The 23,925-nt window shown below is 42.6% G+C and overlaps 1 protein-coding gene across 2 annotated transcripts in view; it reads left to right on the forward strand.

The window, feature by feature from the left end:
- The window catches only part of sbf2 (SET binding factor 2), an 87,195-nt gene extending 65,253 nt beyond the window's left edge, over window positions 1-21,942 (forward strand). The window contains exons 22-42 of one of the 2 annotated variants that reach the window (XM_047580245.1): window positions 806-1,001; window positions 1,344-1,471; window positions 2,050-2,225; window positions 2,320-2,453; window positions 2,546-2,747; window positions 3,146-3,342; window positions 3,553-3,693; window positions 4,790-4,873; window positions 7,519-7,593; window positions 8,656-8,834; window positions 10,084-10,260; window positions 10,649-10,750; window positions 14,253-14,438; window positions 15,459-15,585; window positions 15,992-16,119; window positions 17,971-18,195; window positions 18,287-18,394; window positions 18,522-18,712; window positions 19,536-19,623; window positions 19,710-19,841; window positions 20,561-21,942. In XM_047580245.1, the coding sequence (XP_047436201.1) occupies window positions 806-1,001; window positions 1,344-1,471; window positions 2,050-2,225; window positions 2,320-2,453; window positions 2,546-2,747; window positions 3,146-3,342; window positions 3,553-3,693; window positions 4,790-4,873; window positions 7,519-7,593; window positions 8,656-8,834; window positions 10,084-10,260; window positions 10,649-10,750; window positions 14,253-14,438; window positions 15,459-15,585; window positions 15,992-16,119; window positions 17,971-18,195; window positions 18,287-18,394; window positions 18,522-18,712; window positions 19,536-19,623; window positions 19,710-19,841; window positions 20,561-20,659 (3,075 nt within the window). In that variant the 3' untranslated portion in view covers window positions 20,660-21,942. The remainder of the gene's footprint in view (window positions 1-805; window positions 1,002-1,343; window positions 1,472-2,049; window positions 2,226-2,319; window positions 2,454-2,545; window positions 2,748-3,145; window positions 3,343-3,552; window positions 3,694-4,789; window positions 4,874-7,518; window positions 7,594-8,655; window positions 8,835-10,083; window positions 10,261-10,648; window positions 10,751-14,252; window positions 14,439-15,458; window positions 15,586-15,991; window positions 16,120-17,970; window positions 18,196-18,286; window positions 18,395-18,521; window positions 18,713-19,535; window positions 19,624-19,709; window positions 19,842-20,560) is intronic. The other variant, XM_047580246.1, reaches the window with a different exon arrangement.
- The last annotated feature ends 1,983 nt before the right edge of the window (window positions 21,943-23,925 follow it).

Genomic DNA, 23,925 nt, shown 5'->3' on the forward strand with positions numbered 1-23,925 from the left:
GCAGACAGCTGCATATTGTTTCCGGCAGACACTCATCACATGTTCCTTTTTTGATTTTGCTATTATGATGCAAGCACTCTTCTTACTGGAAATTTAGTTTCAAGAGAAAGTAATTACAAACCCTCAGTCTGCCTCTGTCTGCTGAGTCACCATTCACTCCGAAATGTTTTTAAATAGAATTTGCATATATAGACGCTGATGAAACGAAGCGTCTCAGTGCGATTTCTGACACTAATGTGAAGCCAAGAACTAGTATTAAACTCCTTTAGCTACTTAGCTACACACTGTTTTTATTTTTTAATGATTAAACTGAGTAAGCAGTGCGTATTTAAACTACATTCAACTACATTACTACATTTTGAATAAAACCTTTATTATCATAGTAGAGTCTGCACAAAGTCAGGTTAATTATTTATACCAAACATTAATTTTCAACTGATAATTATATGGCAGTTGGTACTTAAAGAGCAGATATATATATATATTTTTTTTCCAGGAAGGATTGAAATGGTTATTAGGTCTCTGCAGATTATAATAGGAATTTGATTTTGTTGGGAGGCTTGATTTTTAGACTGCTTTGTAAAGCTCATTGTGCTCTCAAGATGTTTGTTTTTGGTGTTTGAATCTGTCCAAGAAGGTTAACGTGGTGCTACGATTTGAGATCATGATGATAAATTGATTTCCTTTCAGATTTAGTCACGCAAATGTCCATTGTCAGTCAATAGGGTCTTAAATTGTAGCCGGGTAAAGTTGATCATCATACACTGATCCTGTCCCTGGGTTATTCTGTGTCCTCTCCTGCCAGCCTAAGATTCTGCGTCCAGCCTTGCTTCCAGGAGAAGAGCTCGTATCAGAGGGGCTGCGGGTGCTGCTGGACCCTGATGGCAGGGAGGAGGCCACTGGGGGACTCCTGGGGGGCCCTCACATCCTGCCAGCAGAAGGAGCCCTCTTTCTCACCACATACCGTATCATCTTCAAAGGCATCCCACATGATCCCATGGGTAAATACTGAAACGCACCAACGCTGCCTTGTACAACAAAATAAAATATAATTAAAAAAAAACAACTCATATTTAACTGCTAATCTTTGACATTGTCTCATAGTTCAGGTGTCTTTTGATTCTTGAAAAGCAGTGCTTCTTTTGTCAGCAGAAATAGAGAGACCTAAATAAATTCTAATACTAAAAATTCACTTCTGCATATTGAAACAAAACATTCATATAACGCCTCTCTGCTGTCAGTTGTCTAACAAATGCACAGAACACCCAAAAACTAAAGCCCGTTGTGTCTGTGAGAAGTGGCCGTCATGTCAGTAATGTGTTCTGTGCTCTGTCTGTGGCCAGTGGGGGAGCAGGCAGTGATCAGGGCTTTCCCGGTGTCCACGCTGACCAAAGAAAAAAAGATCAGCATCCAGAACCAGCTGCAGCAGAACATGCAGGAAGGACTGCAGCTCCGTTCTGCATCATTTCAGGTAAACGCTGAAACACGCTGCTCTCTCGTGTGCGGACACAAGATGTGAAACTGTTGAAATTACACAACCACTCAGTAAGTCACAGCAGCATTGTGGAAGTATCATTCATTAGAGTCCAGTATAAAGTATGACTCATCAGAGCCCAGACATTTAGTATACTGTACATGCAAACACTACAAATTAGACATTCAATATTGTAGATATTAGAAGGCCCGACCGTCTTGTTTTTCATAATATGAGCTTCTCAGAATTACTCAACTTTTAGCCAAGCATGTGTTTTTACTCTTTAGATGTACTGCTGTTAAACTGTTTTTATAGTTCATTCCTGTCTTTGGACTTGCAGAGACGATAGCTTGGCATGTGTCGCCATCTTTTTAGTTTCGAGTGTTTCCTCACTCTACACTTGGCTGTTAAAGAAATCTTTAATTCATCTGCAGTCTTGAGCAAATGTTTGGTCGAGAGAATGATGGTCGTAGCGGTAAACTGAGAACGCTCCCGCTGAGCTGTGCTTTGAAGCTGATTTTAGCATGTGGCGCTTGGGTCAAACACGAGGGTAATTGGTGTGATGCCTGTTGCAGCTGATCAAAGTGGCTTTTGATGAGGAGGTGAGCTCGGAGATGGTGGAGATCTTCAGGAAGCATCTCCAGAGAATCCGCTATCCACAGTCCATCTTCACCTCCTTTGCGTTCGCGGCAGGACAGACGGTACCCCAGCTAATCCTTCCTAAGCAAAAGGAGAGAAACACTGGGTTCAGGTTCGTCGTTGGCGCCTGCGCCAACTTCTTCATGTTTTCAATATTTCTGTGTATGATTACATGCCACCGTAAATCTGCTCTGCACTCCTCACAGGACATTCTCAAAAACCATCGTCAAAGGAGCAAAGAGGGCTGGAAAGATCACCATGGGCCGCGGTAGCCAGAGCACGCTGAAGAAGAACGACAGAGGCAGCAGAATGACCTGGCATGAGGACGATGACATTTCAAGTGAGAGTAATTACCCATCTGGACGTGGAGGGAGGACAAACAGTCGAAGGACAGATTTCACAATGGTTTTACGTTTCTGTGTTGTGTTTCAGTATCAGATGACGGCGAGCCTCCACCCAGTAGCACTTTGCGAGCGTCAGAGAAGTCCACCATGGAGCAGCTGGTGGAGCAGTCCTGCTTCCGCGACTACCAGCGTCTGGGCCTGGGCACCATCACCGCCAGCTCGTCTCGCTCCAAGTCGGGCGAGCAGTTCAGGATAACGGCCGTGAACAGGCTCTACTCCCTGTGTCGCAGGTACCTCTCACTGGAGGCGTAGCTTCATCTGCAGCCTTGTGGCCTTGTTTTCCTCATGAATCAGAAACCAGAAATCTGCTGATATGTGCTGAGGTCACAAATCTCTGAGTGCTGAACATATTAGTTTTCAGGATTTGTAGCCCTGCCGGAAACTTTGTGAGCCTCAGGATCTCCAAAGGCCAGTGGGGAGCCTTCCTTTATTTGACAGATGTTTGACTTATTCGTGGAGAGTCTTGCCTTTTAAATAAAAAACCATATCCATGCTAAGATCTTGGCTGAACATTGTGTAATCACCTACATCTATGTGTCCTGCTACAAGTTAAAGAATGTGTTTAATTAATGGCACACATCCTTTGTCCTAAGACTTTGTGACGTGTGTATTCTCTCTCTCTCTCCAGCTACCCAGGGCTGTTAGTGGTTCCTCAAGCTGTTCAAGACAGCAGTTTACACAAAGTAGCCCGTTGCTACAGACACAACCGCCTGCCTGTTGTGTGTTGGAAACATCCACGTACCAAAGCCGTGCTGCTCCGCTCGGGAGGCTTCTATGGCAAGAGTGTGGTGGGGTTGTTCAAGTCGCAGAACCCCTCCTCAGCAGGTGTGCTCGCTACACTCAACTGTACTTTAAAAGTATTAAATTATTTAACTGGTAAACATCAGTCACAAGGAATGAACGCTAGACACTGGAAATATTATTAATACAGGCTTTTATCTCCTTTAATCTGCCATGTCTCTGCATACAATTTACTGTTGATATTTTTACCTTACTGTAATTCCTGCTCATCATTTTCTGTCTTTCTCTCTTTAGCTCCTGCCTCCTCCTCAGATTCATCCAGCAGTCTTGAGCAAGAGAAGTACCTGCAAGCTATCCTGAACTCCATCCCCATCTACTTCAAGATGAACGGGAACAACACCCTGTCCAACCGCTCCCTCATAGGCCTTTCACCAGGTACGTAACGTGACTCTGTAGATGTAACGTGTACGTCTGTTGATGATAAATGCTTGATGCTATGAGTTCACTGTTCAACAGGTGTAGGTATCACAGATGTTATGCTTCTCTCCTTTTAAATTTTGCCATGTAGCAATGAGCCTTCGTGCAGGGGGGCATAAACAGGCTTCAGTGTTATCAGTATCACTGAAGGTGCCCTGATGTTTAGGATTGTCTGACACCAACACAAGCCACTTCATATGTCTAACTCTGATATCCCTTTAAGTACCATCCACCTCCCGCCAAACTACTAAACTGTCAAATACAGTAACTTCACAGCATGACATTAATTTCTCTATAGCACTGTGCTTGTTAAAATGTGGTCATTAGTAGTTTTGGACCAAAGCTACGTCACCTGGCTCCCGTGCACCCATCTGACCTGAATTTATTGTGCAACAGCCCGACTGTGCCGTGGGAAAAAAATCTTAGTTTATTTGCGAAACGGACAAGAGGCCGCACAGAGTTCATTTCTTCTGATAAAGCGAGAAACTGCAGACTTGCATCTCTTGCAAAAGTTATTTTTGTTCGTCTGGTAATTGTTCTGTTCCTTTTCGTGTTTGCTCTGGTCAGCGGTTATTCCTCACCAACCTATTTTTGTGTGTGTTTGGCAGAGAACGACTGTGAGGGAGAAATATCGTATCTGATATTTAGTAACGATAGAAGGAAATTTGTACAATAAAAGGTTACGTTTGAATCGCAGGGACGGCCTCGGGTCACTAGTCGGCCCATCCATCTCTTCAACCCCCCCTGCCTGCATCCTGGACGTATTGTGCCGAAGCTGTTTCCAGGATACCCACAGACACTCTGAACACTGTGCATTCATTTTCTTATTTATGGATGTTGTGTTTAATGTTATCAGATCAGATGAGTGGTTCTCTATGGAAACAAATGTATTTCCGCAGTGTTATTGACTTAAGGTGGCTAATATTTATATTCAGTCTAATTTTTGCATTGCAGAGATGTATAAAGTACACATTTGTTATCTTGTTTATGATGATTGATGCCAATGCTGTAACTTGCTTTAACATCCTCTGCGCTGTGAATGTTTTGCCTTCAGGCAGTGAAAGGAGGACGTCCAGGATACCAAAGATGGCTCCTGTCCATTTAGACCTCCCGTTCTCAAACAGCTTTACCAGAGGAGGTGAGTGTTTACCTCTGTTTCTCCCACAGAGCAAACCATGTGTCTGCCCACGGCCAGGTTCAATATGAAACACCAGAGCCATCATCCGTAAAGACTGTAGTACAGAATATTTTACCATAATCCAGTCATTTAAGTTGGAGGTAACAAGGAGGATATATACACAAAACACTTTTACATTTATTTTATTACTGAATGTATCTATGCTCCAGATTAGGTCTAATACTCTTGGTGGTGAGCACTTGGGTCACATGTTTCTCTTTAGTCACACAACACACAACATCAGCAAATATGAGCTTTGTAAGATCTTAAAATTACACAATTATACGTGGGAGGATGGAAGTATATTAATACCGGTATTTCAATACACTTCAATACAAGAATAAAATGTTCTATACTGATCTTAGGGAAAAAGCTTTTTTTTATTTACTGTAATTACTATCGATGAAGATGTGCAAGATGTGTGAGCCATTGAGTCCTTAATGTTTAGTCATATTATTTTATTTTGTTATTTCAAAGCACATTATCTACAGTCTAATCAGTCTAAATAAACGGCCATAGTTTCCAGATGATGTTTTTCATACTCACTATAAGACGTACAAAGAGTTGGTAAATTTCTTGGAAGTGGAGCTGTCATTTAAGTGGCCTATTGTTTGATTCACCGTCTTGCTCAATAACTGTTAGAAATGTGCACGTGTGGGGCGCCATCCTCCAGCCTTCCAGTTAGTAGATAACGAACACTAATTCCAAAGAAACATGATAAAACTGACTCAATAAGACACATCACCAGCACCTATTAGAGACTTCTTTAAGTCAAAAAACTTTGAAGCGAGTTGAGTGTTAGTGCCCAAACTGAACGTATCTGACCATTTTATGCAGCATTTGTACTGTAGCATTTGGTGGCTCTTTTATTTGAACAACGTACCTCGTGGTCAAATATGCATACAGTGTAAACACTGTGTATCCGTTTTCTGTGAAGCTTCTTAGTCGTCCAGGTCATGGTATATCCAGAAAAAACAAGCTGAAACCAGGGCAACTGGACTTGAAGTGTTCCTTCAACGCGTTACGCCACATATCCAAGTTGCTTTTTCAATTCTAAAGGACTGGCACAGAGTTGGGGTTTTTATTTGAAACATCTGCACGTGTTGCCCAGCTGTCACTTGCATGACTCGGGTCTGTGAACGACCAGATACTTGCTTCTAATTGGAGGAATTCGTTTTGACACGTTTTTGTTTTTTTTTTCTCCCCTGATGAGTGATACTAGCCCAGAGACAGATGTTAAAACTATGTAACTATGTTGTAACATTATGGTATATTATATTTCATCTGACTTGACATCTGTCCCCAAAACTTTTCTTTCCTGTTTATATATTGAGACTGGATTCTCTGGCCAGTAATGGGTGGTTAGAGTACCATTCACTGGCCAAGCACAATGGGATACAAGTTACGGTTACCGTTTTGGTTTTGGGTTGAAGTATCAGTTGATGATGTGAGATTCTTCATTAACCCTTTGTCATTACAGCCTTCCTGGAATTGCTTAAAGTGTAATCTTACAGATAAAGACTTAATGTGCTGTTAAGCTGACACTTCATCATGACCGTGTAAACTGGAATGTGAAGTCTTAAAAACAAACATTGGTACTGAGTGTTTCGTCTCGGCCACATGTCTGCCTACTGGATTTCTGACTTGTGAGTCATCAACTCAGATAAAGGTCAAAGGCGAAAGAACTGTTTAAACTGACGCAGCTTTTTATTAAGTATTCCCAAAAGGATGACACTTGACCATGAGTTTTCCACTCACACATTTTTTTTTCTTTCTATCCACGTGCAGGATTTCGAGGGCGTGTTTATTACTGACATTTGTTGTTCTGTTTTTTCTTCTTTGGAACTCTGAGTTTTCATTTTAAGAAAAACAGATGTCCTACATGAAATTATGTGATATATGTAAGATTACCCGAAACAATTGTGCAGATCTTACCTTTCATCAAAATGTAATATGACTTTCTTATTTTATTAACCGTGCAGTTGAAGGAATGAAAGCGATGTATTGACATAATGAGAGGCTTCAAAGACGTGGAGACAGGCCGATAGAGAGTGCAGCAGGTGAAGCTAGAAGAAGCCAGATGATCCAATAGATTACTAATGTACATGTTGTCAAGTTTAATTGGTATATGATCTTCCTCACCGGAATTCTTCTCGAACCTCGTCCATTTGCAGCATTTCTGCAAGACATGTCTGCTCCTTAGATGTAGAGGGGTTTCCATGCAATCTGTGCTTTGTTAATTGCAGTAACTAGTGGAATGTGTAGCCACCCTCTGTTAGCCTGTGTCCTCCTCAAGAAAATGAATGACTGACTGTCCGTTCGTGAAGGCGAACCCGTCACATCTACGCCTTTGGTCTCCACACCATCAATCATAACCACGAACAATCATATTCATGCATGCAACTGTATGACAAACATTCATTTCATCATTTAAAATGAAGTTCAGACTTTGACCCTTGCCCATAAATTCTCATTTGCATGACTGTCTCTGTGGTTTTAGTGGAGTAGGTGGTGATGGTGGTCTATATGATGTTGATTGATTTTTTTTTTTTTTCATGCCCCTCTCCCTGCCCCCATTCTTTCTCCTGTGTAAAACAACCACCCAGTACTTGAGTACAAAGATAAACTGTTCACTCACTCAAACCAAAAACCCACCAGTAAGGAGAGATTCCACAATCAAGGTATCGTGAAACTGCTGCCAGTGCTCCTCTCTTTCTAACAAACCCACTGAGCCTCATTGCTGCTGCTTCATCTAACCTGCACAAACGCTCACTAACTAGGTCAGTGCACCATGCTGCAAACCCCTTACAAAGACTTTGTGGGACGTGTACTAATCATCGCTGACTTTCTGGGTGCTCCTCTGGGAGCTGTGGTTTTTCACAAACCAAAGTGGCTACTCTAATGTGGTCTTTTCCATTGTTAATGTTTTGGCTCAGCTGGGCTTGCTGTGGTCAGTTAAAAGCCGGGTCCAGGCTGAGGAGGAAAGGAAGCTGTTTGTCATGGCACAGAAGTCATGAATCACACAAAGAGGCCCCTGCGATGCTGCGCTATAATGAAAATCCGTCCATGGGAGCAGAACTCATTATAGAAAATAGCAGATAAATTCTCTGATTGTGCTTGTAATGACTGTATCAACGTTGTTGTCATCATCATGACATGTCATCAGATGAAGCATTAGATGCAAAGGGTTATTTATTGTAACTTTGAAAAGTATTTCAGACAGCTTGCATCTCAAATTCAAATCATGGTGCCTCATTATTATAAGGACTTAAAATGGACATCGATCCGTTTGTAAAAGGCTCTTCAGTAACCGCCCTGGTCACCTGAGGCTGACACTTGCTGCAGTATTATTCCATTCAAGTGCCACTGAAAAGCTCAGAAAGCGATTAGTGTGAAAAATCATGTCCTTCCTGACGGTGAGTCACGCTGTTAGGAAGATGTTGCATGCTGATTTTCAGAGAAATGGCTTCTAGACTTGTTGACTTGCTAAAAAATTCCAGCAACTTCTGCTTCTAATATCTCAACACCCTCAGAGGTCACAACTGCTTTGTTGGTGGACTGAAGGAATGAAGGTGTTTACATAATCCCTGTTGTACAGCAGTGCATGTAAACGTAGCCTGCATGTCATGTGTTGTTCATCATTCAGTCGTAGTCTGTTTGACAGCATGTGTACATCAGTTGCATTCGAGCGGCTCTGCTCCTGCGAGCGTGTGTGACTTTTGTTTGCATCTGTGTATTTGCAGGCATGTGGGCCAGCCTGCGCTCCAGCAGCAGACTCAGTCAGCACATATCCACGCCTGACGCAGGCTCCAGGTTAGCAGGGAAGGATCTGGCGCCACCTGCAGGGAGCAGCAGTCTGCAGGCGCAGCTTCTCAAACACCAAGCTGCCCTCTACATCTTCGGAGAAAAGTCACATCTGAGGGTGAGAATAAAAAGCGCTGTCTGGTGCCTGAAAGGTTCCTGTCGGTATGTATCCTATAAACTGTCATGGAGGTGCCGTATTAGACAGCTTCTTTTATGCAAAGAGGCAAAACACCTCTCGCCCGTCAACGTCTGTAATGTAGAGTAGTAATATTAGACATGCACATGTTAAATGAAATAATAATGACACATTCTCTGCATAATCTAAAGTCTTAACATCCATATACTTCAAATGTTTACTATTTAAAATGTTTCTTCTCAGAAAATCATTTAGTTTAGTTAGTAGGTCACACCACTGTAACCTCAGCCTCTGTGACTGTGCACTCAGCTATGCACACGCGGTCGGAGCGTGGGCACACCGGAGTTGAGGAATGCCACAACGTGAAAAGTACACATGATTCATCTGTATCAAAAAGAAAATAGAAGCTAGATCCGAAGCACGTAGCTAATGACGGTTCAATCAAAATGCTGAATCAGGCATGAAGCAGTGCAAAGAAGCTCTTAAGGCTTTTGTGTGCAAACTTAAGTGCAAATTTTTGTGTCTGTGTACATTTGTGAAAGCTGAGATAAGCACGAGTAAGGGGACCTCCCAGGAAAAATGGTTGCAAACTACTACTGTAAATATACATTTTAAGTTCAGAAAGAAAAAACACTGTATGTTTTGTATAAAGGTGGGATAAAAAACGTAAAATCAGTACAACAAAAGGAAAGTTCTTATCTGTGAATTGACCTTTTAACACATTTTTTCTAAATGTGCTGACACATGGAGTAGCATGGGGTCAGCACATAACAAGAATATTAAAAATGCAGAAAGCAGAAGTACGACTGAAGTTTCTTTCCTGGTACTCAGCATGTGTAAGGACTCACTGATGCCAGAAAGACAGTCATCCATACAGGAACTGAGTGTATATATCGACAACAGTATCAGACTTCAGTACTGCCTCCTTCCTTGAACCTAAACAGAACAGCTGCCGAATGATGATGAATAACCAGGAAGTGAAGAACACGCTGAATCATGAGCAGTGCATTATCATGGAGGATTTTATATAAATGTGTCCTATGTATGTTTGTTCTATTGTATCTTCCTCTTCTATGTGCATAATTGAGTCAAACGTAATGTAAGGAACACATTCAAATGTGCCATTGAGATGGGTCAACAGAAAACAAAAGCTGTTATCAGTAATATTTTACAGTTACTTGCATTGATCATCAAGGGGAATCTTACCGTAACATCTCGGGTGTGTCTGCAGGGCCTCAGAGTGGACTCCTCCTTGAACTGTGAGCTGGTGCCAGTGGAGTTTGCAGACACACGACAGGTGAAATCTGCTTTTAAAAAGCTGCTGAGGGCCTGCGCTCCCAGTGCCACCTCCTCCGACTCAGAGGACTCCTTCCTCAAGGCCTTGGAGGAATCTGAATGGATCCTGCAGGTGACCGCACCTAATCAACTTACAGCAGCACACACAAACTCTAGGTCTAAAGATCGTGTGAGAATGACCCAGCAGTCCACTCTTTCGGCTCATCTTATGTGTGTGTGTGTGAGAGATAACATATAAACTATGTGAATAAATCTACTCTGAATCCGTTATCCCAAGGGAAATAGCAATGGGGTAACAGCAGAGCCCTTATCGTGCTGGTTATCTGATCGACCCCCTACGGTCTTGCAGTGAACATATCATAATCTGTCAAAGTTTCTGTGGGAAACGAGCAGTACTCAGCAAGTCATTTACCGGTAGACCAAACATGGCAGTATACGCACGGAGCGAATTAATTGTGTGTGTACAGTTGTTCACATGCACATTTGTTGACCTCCCGCAGCTTCACAAGATCCTGCAGCTGGCCCTCTTTCTGGTGGAGCTTCTGGACAGCGGCTCCTCTGTTCTGCTCAGCCTGGAGGACGGCTGGGACATTACTACACAAGTAAGTAAATAACACACAAATACATTAGAACAGTGTCTGGAGAGAGGCCTGGGTTCTGCCGGCATCGTTTCCTTGAGATTTTTAATATAAAGGAAAATACAAGGGATTAAATGAAAGAAGAGAAAATACTTTATCCTTTTTTTAAGGGTATATCGTATCCTTCGAGGACGTGGGAAAGCTGGTATAATGACAAAATAAAAAAATATTTGTGTCCACTGCACTTGAGAGTACATAAACAAAGAAATAAGAAGAAAGCATGTAGCAGTACGTGAGGGTCCAGAAGGCTGCTCTTTGTCATGACAGTTCGTCTGACAGTTCACTTCCCCTTCATGGGATCATGGGAGTTGATAAAAACACCGCAGGGAACACATGAATCAGAAGACACACATCAGTCCATTAAAGCAACACGCAGGTATTTTAGGGGAAGCAACAATAAAAGATTATAACGTGCCAACTTTACTGGAAGCCAGTCACTTAAGCAGTTGTTAGAAACAATGCTGCATTTAGCCAAAAACCTGTGCCACTTATCAATAAAAGTGTAATAGAAGTGTTTTTTCAAATTGATTGATAGACAGTTGAGTGTCAACTGTGTAACAATGAGAAATGTTTAACACAGTTTTTACTTACAGAGAAATCTAAGACTTCAACTCTGTCTCCATCTTCACTTCGCCAGAGTAAAGATCCAGACACACAATCATTTAACCGCTGAATGTTCTGCGTCTGACATGCCTATGGCCAATTATGTATTTACATTCGACCAACCTTATATCCCCTGAAAGCACCACCCCGTAATTTTAAGATATCAGTTCTGCTGCAAAGAAAAACAATCTTTTGCAGCAAAACAGTACATTCTTAACATTCTTAAATTTGCTTGGCACACACTTAACCGTTTGCAGCGTAAGAGTCCAGTAAACAAAACGCTTCCAAGCGTTTAGACTTCTTTAGTAAAAAATGAGCATGAATGTTGAGGCATTTATGAGAGAGTATCAACAGATAATCTCAAAGATTGTTATTGGTGAAGTTCTACTGAAAAGTCATGACGTTTTGCCTCATTATTCTACAAATAATAATGATTTTTATCTATAGAACACTTTGAAAACTTACATGACAAAGTGATTCACACAAGCAATAAATATGCAGCTTGCATGCATTATGAGATATTATGACAACAAAGCGTACTTGAACAGATCAGTAAAAAAAAAAAAATAGAGGTACTGCTACACCAACATACAGCATGCAACAAATAATGGAAACTTCACCAACTATTGAAACTACAACATAAAATCTAATGCAAGTAAACCAACTGCAGCAACTTCTGCAACTAAACCAACAACTTAAACTCACACTTCTGCTGCTACACAACTCTAGCCACACCTGCAGCCCAGTGACATATATTGAGAATGACAGCAGCAACAAGAGTCTTCTTTATATAAAATGTGACTCTCCACAGATACTCGGGGTATCCATTCAGAATCCATTTCTAAATGGGCCATGTGTGATTCGTAAATCCGACACACCTGCTTTTCCTGCTCCGCTTCTAATAAGCTCCGTCACTTTTGAGCCGATTAGGCGGATACAGTTACGTAAAGGTCTGAAGTCTTGCAGCCTTGTGTCACTGCTTTATGATTTGTGATCATGAGCGTTCGTGGTTCGGATTTTTCGACGTGTAAACAAAAAGTCTATTTTGATCAGTTGTTAGTATCACTTTGCTGCTGGATTCTGTGTTTCATCGCATGTTTGCTCTCTGAGCTCATATTTTCCATGCTGACCTGTTAAAATGCACATGTTTGTGTTGCAAGCGCGTGTCCTTCGAATGTGTTTATGGGGTTGCAGGGTTTGTAGGGCCCAGGGCTGATGTGTAAAAGCTCATTTTGTGGATCCCTTATGCAGGGCACGTGTTCGGCCCTGAGCATCTTTCTCCACGGGCCACTGGCTCCTGCACGCCAGGTCCTGATCAACCCGCACAGCCAAATGGGCTCCATATGCTCTGGCTCTCCTGCCTCAGCACACGGACCATAGACACCCAGCTAACCGGATGCATAACTGTCTTCGCTCTCTTTCTAAATCCTGTTTCCAGTTTCTCCTTCTCTTCCCCGTGTGCTTCCTTCTTAAACCCGCTCTGCTTTAGGGGGGATTGTTTAATTGGCGGGGCGCAGGGGGCTTTCTCCACCACTCAGGGCCTGGATGTTCTCGTAAACCCCGCGGGGAAGCCGTGGACTATTTTCCCGCTCATTCCACACGCGTCAGGGCTCATTAGTTGTGTTGGAGGAGACGCGGGCAGGGAAGCAGGCCAACCATATTGCATGTGTAGACAAGTGGTGCTCCACTGGTGTCTTGTGGACTGAGTTCAAGTGTGCCCGAAAACTCTGCTAGAATGTTATATAAATGTTATTGATAGCAGATGATAAGTTTAACTTTGCGGTCAAAGCTGATGGGTCATTTGCTTTGGACTGTGTTTAGAGTTTGAGGGGATACAAAACAAACTTAAACTATTCAAACAAAAAAAAAAAAGTGTGCTGAGTCGTGATCAAGCGTGACAAACAGAAAAAAGTCCTGCTTATTTGTGGTGAAACAGTTGCTGCTTTCTCCGTGTGGCAAGATGATCAAACATCTAATTTGCCAGAATGTGATGGTTTTTCAAACCTGCACATTTAACATAATGACAAGTATCATGTTCAGTAGATCTCAGTGGCACAGACAGTGGCTTATTGGTTGACATTACTGTGTGTTTGCAGATCGAGTTAGCAATGTACAATATGTAATTATATGTCCAAAGTAATTTAGACATAACGTCATTGATGGACGAACCAACCCACTGATTTCCTGAAGAACATATTTTTATTTTTTCATTCTATTCAGTGTGGTAGCTCTGTAGAAGTGCCCGACTCTGCTTTACTCCTGGTTCACTCAAAAATGGGTAAAAAGGTGGAGCAAGAGTGGGTAACATTGAGGCAGACACCAAAATATTTATATATATATATGCCAAATAGTCTGTTCTGCTGTAATGTTTGGTATTTTAACACGAAGGTCTAGGGGGACTAAGTTACTATTGGAGCCAACACTAAGTGGCCATTTGAAGACAGCAGTTTTTGGCATTTTAAATTTTCAGCCCTGGAGGTTGCTGCTTAAACACAACATGAAAGACTTGTTATGGGTCAGTCAGACACGGATCCAAACATTCCAGTAATTCCAAATTTAAAGGGTTAGTTGTTAGTTGTTCAGTGTAATTTATTTTAATTTTCCCTCTCCCCAGTTTCTTCCAGAAATATTTTGGTTGTGGCTCATGAGATAATTTGGGTTATACCCTAATCACAGGTTTAAGAGATGTGTCTAGATCGTTTACGCCAAACAGGCTTTTTGCATTTTCTCCAAATGACCTTGGAGTTTGTTTGTCTACAGCAGGACCAAACACAAGGTTCTTTTCCTACTTTTCATGCTATGCAATATATCAGTGTCCATCTTGCTTGTCTTTTGTCCAACCTTTCCCTATGTCTCTGTGCAGGTGGTGTCTTTGGTGCAGCTGCTGAGTGACCCTTTCTACCGGACCCTGGAGGGTTTCCAGGTGCTTCTTGAAAAGGAGTGGCTGTCCTTCGGCCACAAGTTCAGCCAGCGGAGCAACCTCAGTCCCAGCAGCCAGGGCAGTGGCTTCACGCCCATCTTCCTGCAGTTCCTAGACTGTGTGCACCAGGTGAGCTTCACTGCAGAGTAGCTCAGGTTATCTCAACACATCTCCGCTCCTGCTACGTGACTTTCCTCCATTTTCCCTCCGTGAATTAACGTCATTCATGGCTTGTTGGTGAGCTCATCACATTCCTCAAAGGCAAGTGAGTGAAGAAAGCGTGAAATTCAGCTGTCATTCACTGCACTTCGGTTTAGCTTTGGACTTCCCAACAGTGGATATGTGATCATGACGGCATATTGCAGCAGGGAGTGTGCAGGTAGGCTGCTGCCCAGATGCTCCGTGAACCCAGTGTTTAGAGCTGAGCCATCTTTGCTCACGTGTCTCAGCATCTCTTCACATCTCAACACTTCACATCAGTGCGTGTTTAGAGCTGCTTGCGGAAGATTGCAGTTGTGGGGATTGTGAGTCCCCAGGAAGTCTTCGGGATTCGGGAGGGAGTCGAGTTAAGAATGAAGCTCTCACAGATGAGGCCCAGAGTGAACTGTGTCCGCTCTGAAATGCTAACTTCAGAGAATGCTTTGGAGTGTCTCCTGGGGTCTCATAGACCCACTCCCATACACTTACATCAACACATAGTTTCTGCATTTGTCTTTTGAAACTGTGGGCTTGGCAGTTAAGACAGTTTGGCGGGGGTCCTGGGGGTCTGGAGAGCTATAAACAGGGGAGGAGAGAGGATTCAGACAAGAGCTCAAAATAGAAGTGTCTCATCCCCAAAACAGCTGTTGTTTTTGCCAGCGGACCCAGGTGGCCGCAAATATTCAACACTCTTTGGCCACTTCACACCACTGGATGAGAACAATGGAGCAGCAGTCGTGCTGGCTCTGTCTGGATTGTGTCTGCCGGTGATGATATCACTGACCTTTGCCCTCACCACCAGGAGAAGTTCTTTCCTGTTTCTAATTGGTCATTCACACACTAGAGAGAAGTGGAGCCACAACACAAAGATGCGATGCAGCTGTAACACACACTCTGACCTCCCTTCTCGCTCTCTTAACTGTCTTTATCCATCTTTTCTTGTCCTTGCAGATTTTGGAGCAACATCCTCTGGAGTTTGAGTTTAATCAGTATTATCTGAAGTTCCTGGCCTATCATCACATCTCTAACCGCTTCAAGAACTTCCTGTTGGACTCAGACTATGAACGCTTGGAACATGGTCAGTGTCCTGTACAGTTTAAACCAGAGGGGATTGGTTTGTTTTATCTTCTTTAGACCGTTGAATGTTGCATTACACTAAAATATGAATGGCCCACATTGGCTGCCAGTCATTTTCAAAAACGATTTTTGTGAAATAAACAAATCTTTCCAACCTGGTTAACAAAAACCAGCATATTTTCTTTCTTACTCACTCGTTCCCCTTTTATTATTTTATTACTTTTTTTTTAATTTTAATTGATATCATATGGTTGATTCCTTCTCTCTCTTACTTATATTAAGAAAGATATTTTTAATATTGTGTGAGTATTTCCGAATATTATTTCATAATTATTGTTATTTGTTTTAAAGCTGTGTGTGACATGAACTGACACATGTGCTCAACAGCTTCTTCTTTGTGTTGACAGGCTTGTTGTTTGAGGATAAAGGCGATAAACAGTCTCGCAGAGGCATCTGCATCTGGGACTGCATTAACAGGATGCACCGGAGGAGTCCCATCTTCTTCAACTACCTGTACAGCCCCTCAGAAAGTCAAGTGAGTGTTTCCGTTGCATCGCTTCCATTCATTCAGCCCACAGTCTCAGCCGTTCGCACACTGAGGAGTACAACTAAAGCTAAGGACACACACAAGATTCTTTTGCCCACAATTCTCAGTTGGATGAAATCTGCACTGGTTAGGGACAATTGGCACGGGTAGTTGGCACAAAAACCTTGTGTGAGAGAGTGAAAATGCAAACCTGCCAAATCTGGAGGCAGACAAGCAGTGTGAACTGTTTACCGAATCAACGGCCAACAGCCAATGAAAAAGAGTGAGTGGGACACAGGAAATAGCATCAGGATTAGCAGAGATATCAAAACAACGATGGCCAACAGTGAGAACAAGAGAGTGGTGACAAAGCAAACCTGGACCACAGAAATGCAGGAAAAAATCAAGTTGTGATAGGAGCACAAGTGTCTGCAGTGGTGTGAAAAAGTGTTGACCCCCCTCCCCTTTTTTCTAAATGTTTCAGATCATCAAATGTAACATAAGAAAAAGACAAAGATAACACAAGTTTTTAAATGACCCTAACCCCATTATTAAGGGGAAACTAAATCCAAGCCTACATGGCCCTGGGTGAAAAAGTGTTTCCCCCTAAACCTAATAATTGGTTGTTTCACCCTTAGCAGGAACAACTGCAATCGAGCATTTGCGGTAACTTGAGTCTTTTCCAGTCTTATTCCACTCGTCTTTGTAGAGTTGTTGTAAATCAGCCGCACTGGAGGGGTTTCCAGCATGAACCACCTTTTTATGGTCATGCATCTCAGCAGGATCCAGGTCAGGACTTTGACTAGGCCCCTCCAAAGGCTTCATTTCGTTTTTCTTCAGTCATTCAGAGGTGGACTTGCTGGGGTGTTTTGGTTCATTGTCCTGTTGCAGAACCCAAGTCCTCTTCAGGTTGAAGTCACGAACAGGTGGCCAGACATTCCCCTCAGGATTGTTTGGTAGACAGCAGAATTCATGGTTCCATTTATCACAGCAAGTCTTTCAGGTCCTGAAGCAGCAAAACAGCCCCAGACCATCACACTACCACCACCAGATTTTACTGTTGGTATCATGTTCCTTTTCTGAAATGTGGTGTTACTTTTACACCACATATATTATATATACATATATTGGCCTACATATACTTTTTACATAGTGTTCACATCCTACGTCTTCTCGCCATCAACAGCTGATGCATGCTGGAAAACAAATGCCTGTAGCAACAGGACGGAATCCTGCAGATGCTCCATGCAATCTGCCATTTTGCCGTATCTGTGTTTGTTTACTGTCACCTTAGTAACGCGGAGTAACGCCCTCCCACTAAACTGGGCTGATGTGACCTACGCCCGCTTTGGTTCCACTTAAACTGGTGTGAACGCAGGCTGGTTTGCCAGAAAGCACCAAGGTTCTCAGACTCCAGAACGAACCGGAGCCAGAGCCAGAACCGTGTCTGTCTGAAAGCACTTTCTGTCTAAAGTTGGTTGCAGTGCAGATCACTGTTGCCCTCGCGAGACTTTGATGCATTCAGTCGGCTTTAGTTGGTTTGACAAATCACGTAGTCTGTGATCCCTCATCAGGAGCAGTTGTTAAGTGTGTGATCCCCAGGCTTTAAGTCGTCATACAAAAATCTGCTGGAGCCAGTCAAAATCTGTAAAGACTGTGAAAGTTGTGTTGTGTGTCACCAGCTTGAGACATAACTGCATTATTATTGTATGTTATGGATGCACTTTTTAATGCAACATTGTCCTATATATTATGTTAACAATCAGACTACTACTTTCACTACAGGCTGAATTACTGGCCATGCATTTCACATTGTTTACATTTAATTCTCACTGAACACTTCCTGTTTGTGTTTTGCAGGTGACCCTGAAGCCATCTGTCAGCATCCCCAGCCTGAATAAATGGGACTTCTTCACGGACGAGACTCTGTCGACTGGTCCATCTTACGACTGGAGGATGATGGCCGTGAGGTTAGAGAGTTCAGAGGAGGCAGATACCATCTCCAACAGTAAGAGGAGGATCGTTTGGCCGTGTTACAGCAGCGTGAGCCGCGCCCAGCCAGATGCCATCACCAAGCTACTCGCTGTAAGAGTTGTCAACAGAATCTTTGATCATAGGTGTCGTCCTGTTCAGCCACGTTTCAGTTTTGTCATCTTTCCTGACTTTTTGTCTGTAGGACATCGAGAAGTTGGAGGGTGAGCTGAACCAGACCCCAGACAAATGGCAGATGACCCTGGAGAGAGTGAGAATAAGCATTCAGGAAGACCTCAAGCAAGAAGGAAATGTGCGTGTTTGGAGGATAACGATGATATGTTATTTAAATACCAGCAATAGGAATATACACAGTTGACTAAAAGCTTTCATTTGTGTGCGTGGGTTTTCCTCTCTTACTTTATCCTGTGTGTTTGCAGCTCTGTAAGCAGTCTGTGTCAGTCTCAGGCCTCATTCCCACGTCCAGCCTGCAAGCCTTCCAGCGGCGCTCCATGCTGCACCTGCCAGACAGTGGACTGGGCGAAGATCGCAGCACTGCCGCAGCCAACGGCATCAACCGCCGCGCTGCAACCCTTTATAACCAGTTCACCCCCAAGAATGAAGAGAACAGGTGGGGGAAAAAAAAAAATAGACTTTCAAACTGCTGCCGAGGGGCTTGTCCAGTTTTGGAAGATGAGTCAGTGCTGCGGTATGCTGTGTGTCATGTTTGTGAGAATTGTCTGTGCTCTGGTAAACTGGGTGTGTAATTTAACAATTACTGAGGGGTTAAAGTACAGTCTCTTGGCTCCAATATCTGGATGTTTTCCTCAAACTTGGACAAACAGTGCTCTTCTTATTTCACATTCCAGTTAGGAAAGGTTTTAACTAATGATTAGAATTTGCTTCAGGTCAAAAAAGTGGATTATTTAATTATCGTATCTTACATGTACCAGTCTGGGATGTCAGGAGTGAACACATGTAAGGGGTTTACCCAACCCCAGTGCCTAATCCTGCAGGTGTTAGACTCACAGGGAGATGGTGTTGTTTCTTTAGACTGTGTCCAAAAAAAAAAATGTCTTTAGACACTCGTCTATATGTCTTAGGTCTCATCAAGGTCCCAGAATCATAGGCACAAAACACAAACTTCTGCACCACGTTGAGAAGGAAACCCTTGAATGACTATCAGCAGACTATTCTTTTCTGTTGAAGTTGCTCTTCGTCATATGGTGAAACATGCCCCTCAGGATTTCTGTAGTCCAGCAAGTCGTTAAGCTTTCAACTCAATAAATGCGAGGATAAGGTTGACCTCATTTTAACCATGAACAGATTTAACGAGTCAGAAAACCCTAGAGTTAGCGATATTTGTCAACCTGCCTTTACGCTATCATTTATAATCCAAAATGTCCAGACACCCAAACTTATAAATACACCTGGATCGCACTGATGTTTTTCAGATCTTACGAAGGAATCCTGTATAAACGTGGAGCACTGCTGAAGGCCTGGAAACCTCGCTGGTTTGTGTTGGATATCACAAAACACCAGGTGAGCGAGCTGTAATGTTTTCACAATGATCAAGGAGCACGTAGACCTTGGTGACAGGCCGCAGGTTAACAGTCACGTCTTCACAGCTGAGGTACTACGACACTGGGGAGGACACAAACTGCAGAGGCCACATCGATCTGGCCGAGGTGGAGTCTGTGACCATCGCTGCGCCCACTATTGGAGCCCCTAAACACATCAGTGAGAAGGCTTTCTTTGATGTGAGTACACGTTGACCCGTATGTCAACATATATTAGGAGTGTTTCAGAAGTGGCGCTAAACTATCCTCTACTCGGCAGCTTTTTGTGTTTTATGAAGACAAATGCTGTGTTCCAGTGTGTTTGGTACACAGGTTGTTGGGTTGTGGGTTGCTTCTAGCATTGGTTTGTTCGTGTTTTTCAGCTGGTTCTTTCAGCCTGCTCACATTGAGTCCGTGGAGCTGTAAAAGTGTTTCATTCTCCCATTTCGCATGTTTAACTGCAACAGAGGAAATAAATCAGTGCAATCCTAATAATCACTGTTGCCACACATTGTATGGATATAGTTGTTTATCTGACACCAGTTATATAAGGATTTATATAAGGATAGACATCCTTGACATCACCCGTAGGATTTCCATTAGGAAAGGCGACGCCATCTTGACTCCTCCTTAACTTCTGGCTCATTCAAAGCTGGAGAAAGATGTGGGGTGGGAGTGGAGCTGAGGTGGGCAAAGCAGCTATGACTGTAACCAATATACATATTTGCTGTGAATGGACTAATTAGCTATAGAGACTTGTAGTTGATTTTAGCATGGAGCCTTGTCTGTGGGAGTTGACCCGTTTTTATAGGCAGCCTCAAGTGGTTATTTAAGGAATTGCAGCATGTAGCATTTCTGTGTAACTGTGTAACAATTAAACTTTTCTTTTTGTTTGTTTTTTTGTCTGATGCCCCTCTTAGCTTAAGACCAGCAAGAGAGTCTACAACTTCGGTGCTTCAGACGCTCCCAGCGCTCAACTTTGGATGGACAAGATCCAGAACTGCATCTCTGACGCCTGAACACTGGTGTTAAATTTATCTGACGTCAGAGGCAGCGTCAGGTTGCTGAGAGCAGAGACGTGACCACCGCTCAATTCAGCTTTCAGATGTCTTTCATTCTGGGGGCCGCAGTGAATGAAGTGCCTGGTAGTGGAGGGTGTATACTGCCTATCCACCCCCTCTGCCTGTTACGTACGTAGCATCTGATCGGGCTGTCGTCGGCCCTCAGCTTCATGCTGTTTGAGCGGGTCACACACGTCCATCTCTGCTGTCAGCCCCCTTTGACGTGGATGAGGTGGAGATAAGCTGATGTCGTAGGGCACTGCATTATTAAGGAGATGTTATCCTACTTAAAGCTGTAAATAGATCAAAGCAATATCACTGGCCATTAAAACTGTGGGTTCAATTTTAGACCTAAAAACTATAGTTGTATAAGAATTTCTATCAGATATTTTACTATGAGGAAGGTGATTGCTGCTTACAGAAACGTATGAACCGCCAAAAACTCAGATTTTAATGCACAACATTAAAAAGGCAATCTGTTTGCACTTAGCTCTAAAGTATGCACTCCTTATCGAATATAGATTTTCTAACAGATGCAAACAGCGAAGCTAAAGGCATTACTTTACAGTGTACATGTGACGTTTCCTCATGACAGATTAAATGAAAAGAATTTGCACAGTGAGTTCAGAAGAGTTACCTGACATTTTTCTATTTAAATACGTGATGTTTTCTCTATTTTGTGGAATGTTTATTGACTTCTGGTTAACAGGTTTGTCTCATGTAATGTAAATTATTATTTTTTATTAAAAGTGTGGTGGAGTCGTGTTGTTGTGTAAATACCTACGTGACATTTCATTTTATATACTGTATGTACTGAACATGAGTATACTTTTCTAACTTTAATTCTAATGTGACCCAGTTTCTTATTTGTAATGTTTCGTTACCGGTGCAAAAACCTGAGTGGCCTGTTCCCTGTTTGTGGTGAAACGTTGTTCTGAAAATGATATGGAGACCTTTTTTTTTTTGTTGTTGTTGTCGTTACAATTGTCCAGGCAGGCTCTGTGTCTTTTAAGGGCTTTTAAATAATATATCATGTAAGACGTTGTGGTTTTCAGAGATCTTTGTCTCATCTGTTCTTTGTTTGTGCAGCCTTTACAGCTTCATTACAAAACCAGAAAAAAAACAAACTATCCAGAGATGTCAAAGCCTTTTTTGTTACTGTATCTTTGTACCATGTTTTGTGATGACACTAATTATTTTTTTTTTTTTTTTTTTGGAAATAAATCAAGCATACTTGAAAATACTTGTTTGCTGTGCTCATTTTACTGAAGATCAGTGGGTTTATTTCTCTGTTGGTAAGACAAGAAAGATTAAAGCTGTAGTCTGTAGTATTTAGGGGGGGTCATCTATTGGTAGCAATGGGATGTAAGACTCACTGATTTTTTTCATTAGTATATAACAGCGTGTGGCTGTTACTACTTTTATTTCTCTTGACCGGTTCTCTAATGTGTCTAAGATGTTATTTTTACTATCTATGCTGGCAATGAGCCTTTCATATCTGCAGAGGAAGCAGATGCTCTTTCACAAATGGAGCCATGTTGTACAGCTCTGTTTCTACAGGGGCTCGGCACAGACACATGTAACACTGGCTTCAGAGAGTTTTTTTTTTTTTTTTTTTTTACATTTAAGTAGCAGCCGCCGTTTGTTCTCCTACACGCTTATTCAGTAGTAACCACAAGAAATGAATTCGGTCCAAATCTGTCAGGCTAAAAAGAAAATAACGCAGTCTAAGAATGGCTGCCAAACTCTTGCCATATTTGCCACAGTACTGGCTCGCAGTCCACTTGTCCAAGTCTGGATGCTGAAAATGAGCAGACGCTGCCAGTGTAGAGTTACATTCACTGCTATGAACATGATGGACGCAGCCTGTCTGAGTCTGGGAGGAGAAACCTTACCGACATTGCCAGGGTGAGGCTGCAGTCACCCCAGTAAAACGTCCTCTTGTCTACGTTCAGTACCCTTTGTTTGGATGGAGGATGTCTACCTTTGTGTTTCCCTGTATGTTTTGTTGTAATTTGTCATACATTAATGAAAAATCTGGCTGATCGGAAGCCCAGTTCCTCAGCTGGTTTAGTTTTAATTTAATTCTGATTTGCAGAATCAGATTCAAATTTGTCTCAATCTGATGATTCTTTGTTCATTTTATGGTTAGAAGGTTGTTTGTTGTTGTTGTTGTTTCAGCCTACATTGAGTCTTTCAGGGTCAGTTAACTGTGAAAGTGTGTCATCGTCCTCTCTTACCCAGGGGGCATTTCTAGAGGTTTGTGTAACATGTTGATATTATAACCTCTCTTCTTCCATTACAGCCTGCTTTTGGTTCAAATTGATTCCACGAAATGAAGCATAGGCGAAAGTTTAAAAAGGAAGATCTGTCCTGTCACAAGCTATTACCCTCCGGTGATTGTGGGCTCCCCAGTGTTGCTCTATTTCCTTCCATTTTCTCATGTTGCCAAAATCAGCCTGTCCTCCAGTACTACCTCACTTTTTCCGGCGAATGAATTATTTACCCGTGTTCCCCGAGCCAATTATTTCCTCATCCCTCTGCTTTAACTGTCATTAAAAAACTGTCGTTCTGAGTCTGAGAGGAACCTGTCACTCCATTTGCAGGCTGTCCAATGCACAGTCCTCCTCCTCCCAGTCTCTACCACCCTGTGGTCATCACCCTAGAAGTCTTCATCAGATGTCTCCTTCAGTCATCTGCAAACTTCTTCCTTTCCCCACCAGTCTAGATTCAGAGGGTGTCTTGTCCCCTTGTCTACCTGCATCGCCTGAGATTCAGTTCTATGCTATGGTCGGTCACTCTCTCTAACCAAACTATTACCTTGCATGTTCATACAGCATTTCCTCAATAAATGTTCATTCTTCACCTACCTGAGCTCTCCAACCATATATGACAATAGCCGAACCATCGACAACGTCGCCCATAGGATTTCCAAATAGTGGTTTTGAAGCTCAAAGTGGTACTGGGCGACGCCATCTCAGTAGTGCCTGACTCCTCCTTAACTCCTGGCTAGTTCAAAGCTGGACAAAGATGTGGGATGAGAGTGGAGCTGAGGTGGGCGACTGATGAGTAGGCCGACAGTCAGCATTTGTAACCCAAAGTAGCTATGACTGTAATTGTACAAAACTTTATAAAAACAAATAATGAGTAATATAAAAACTCACCACAGATTTGTCATTGCATGGCCTAATTTTGAAATATATTTTTTAATTTTAGCTCACCTC

Source organism: Mugil cephalus, chromosome 3, assembly GCF_022458985.1.
Source record: "Mugil cephalus isolate CIBA_MC_2020 chromosome 3, CIBA_Mcephalus_1.1, whole genome shotgun sequence".
Taxonomy (NCBI): domain Eukaryota; kingdom Metazoa; phylum Chordata; class Actinopteri; order Mugiliformes; family Mugilidae; genus Mugil; species Mugil cephalus.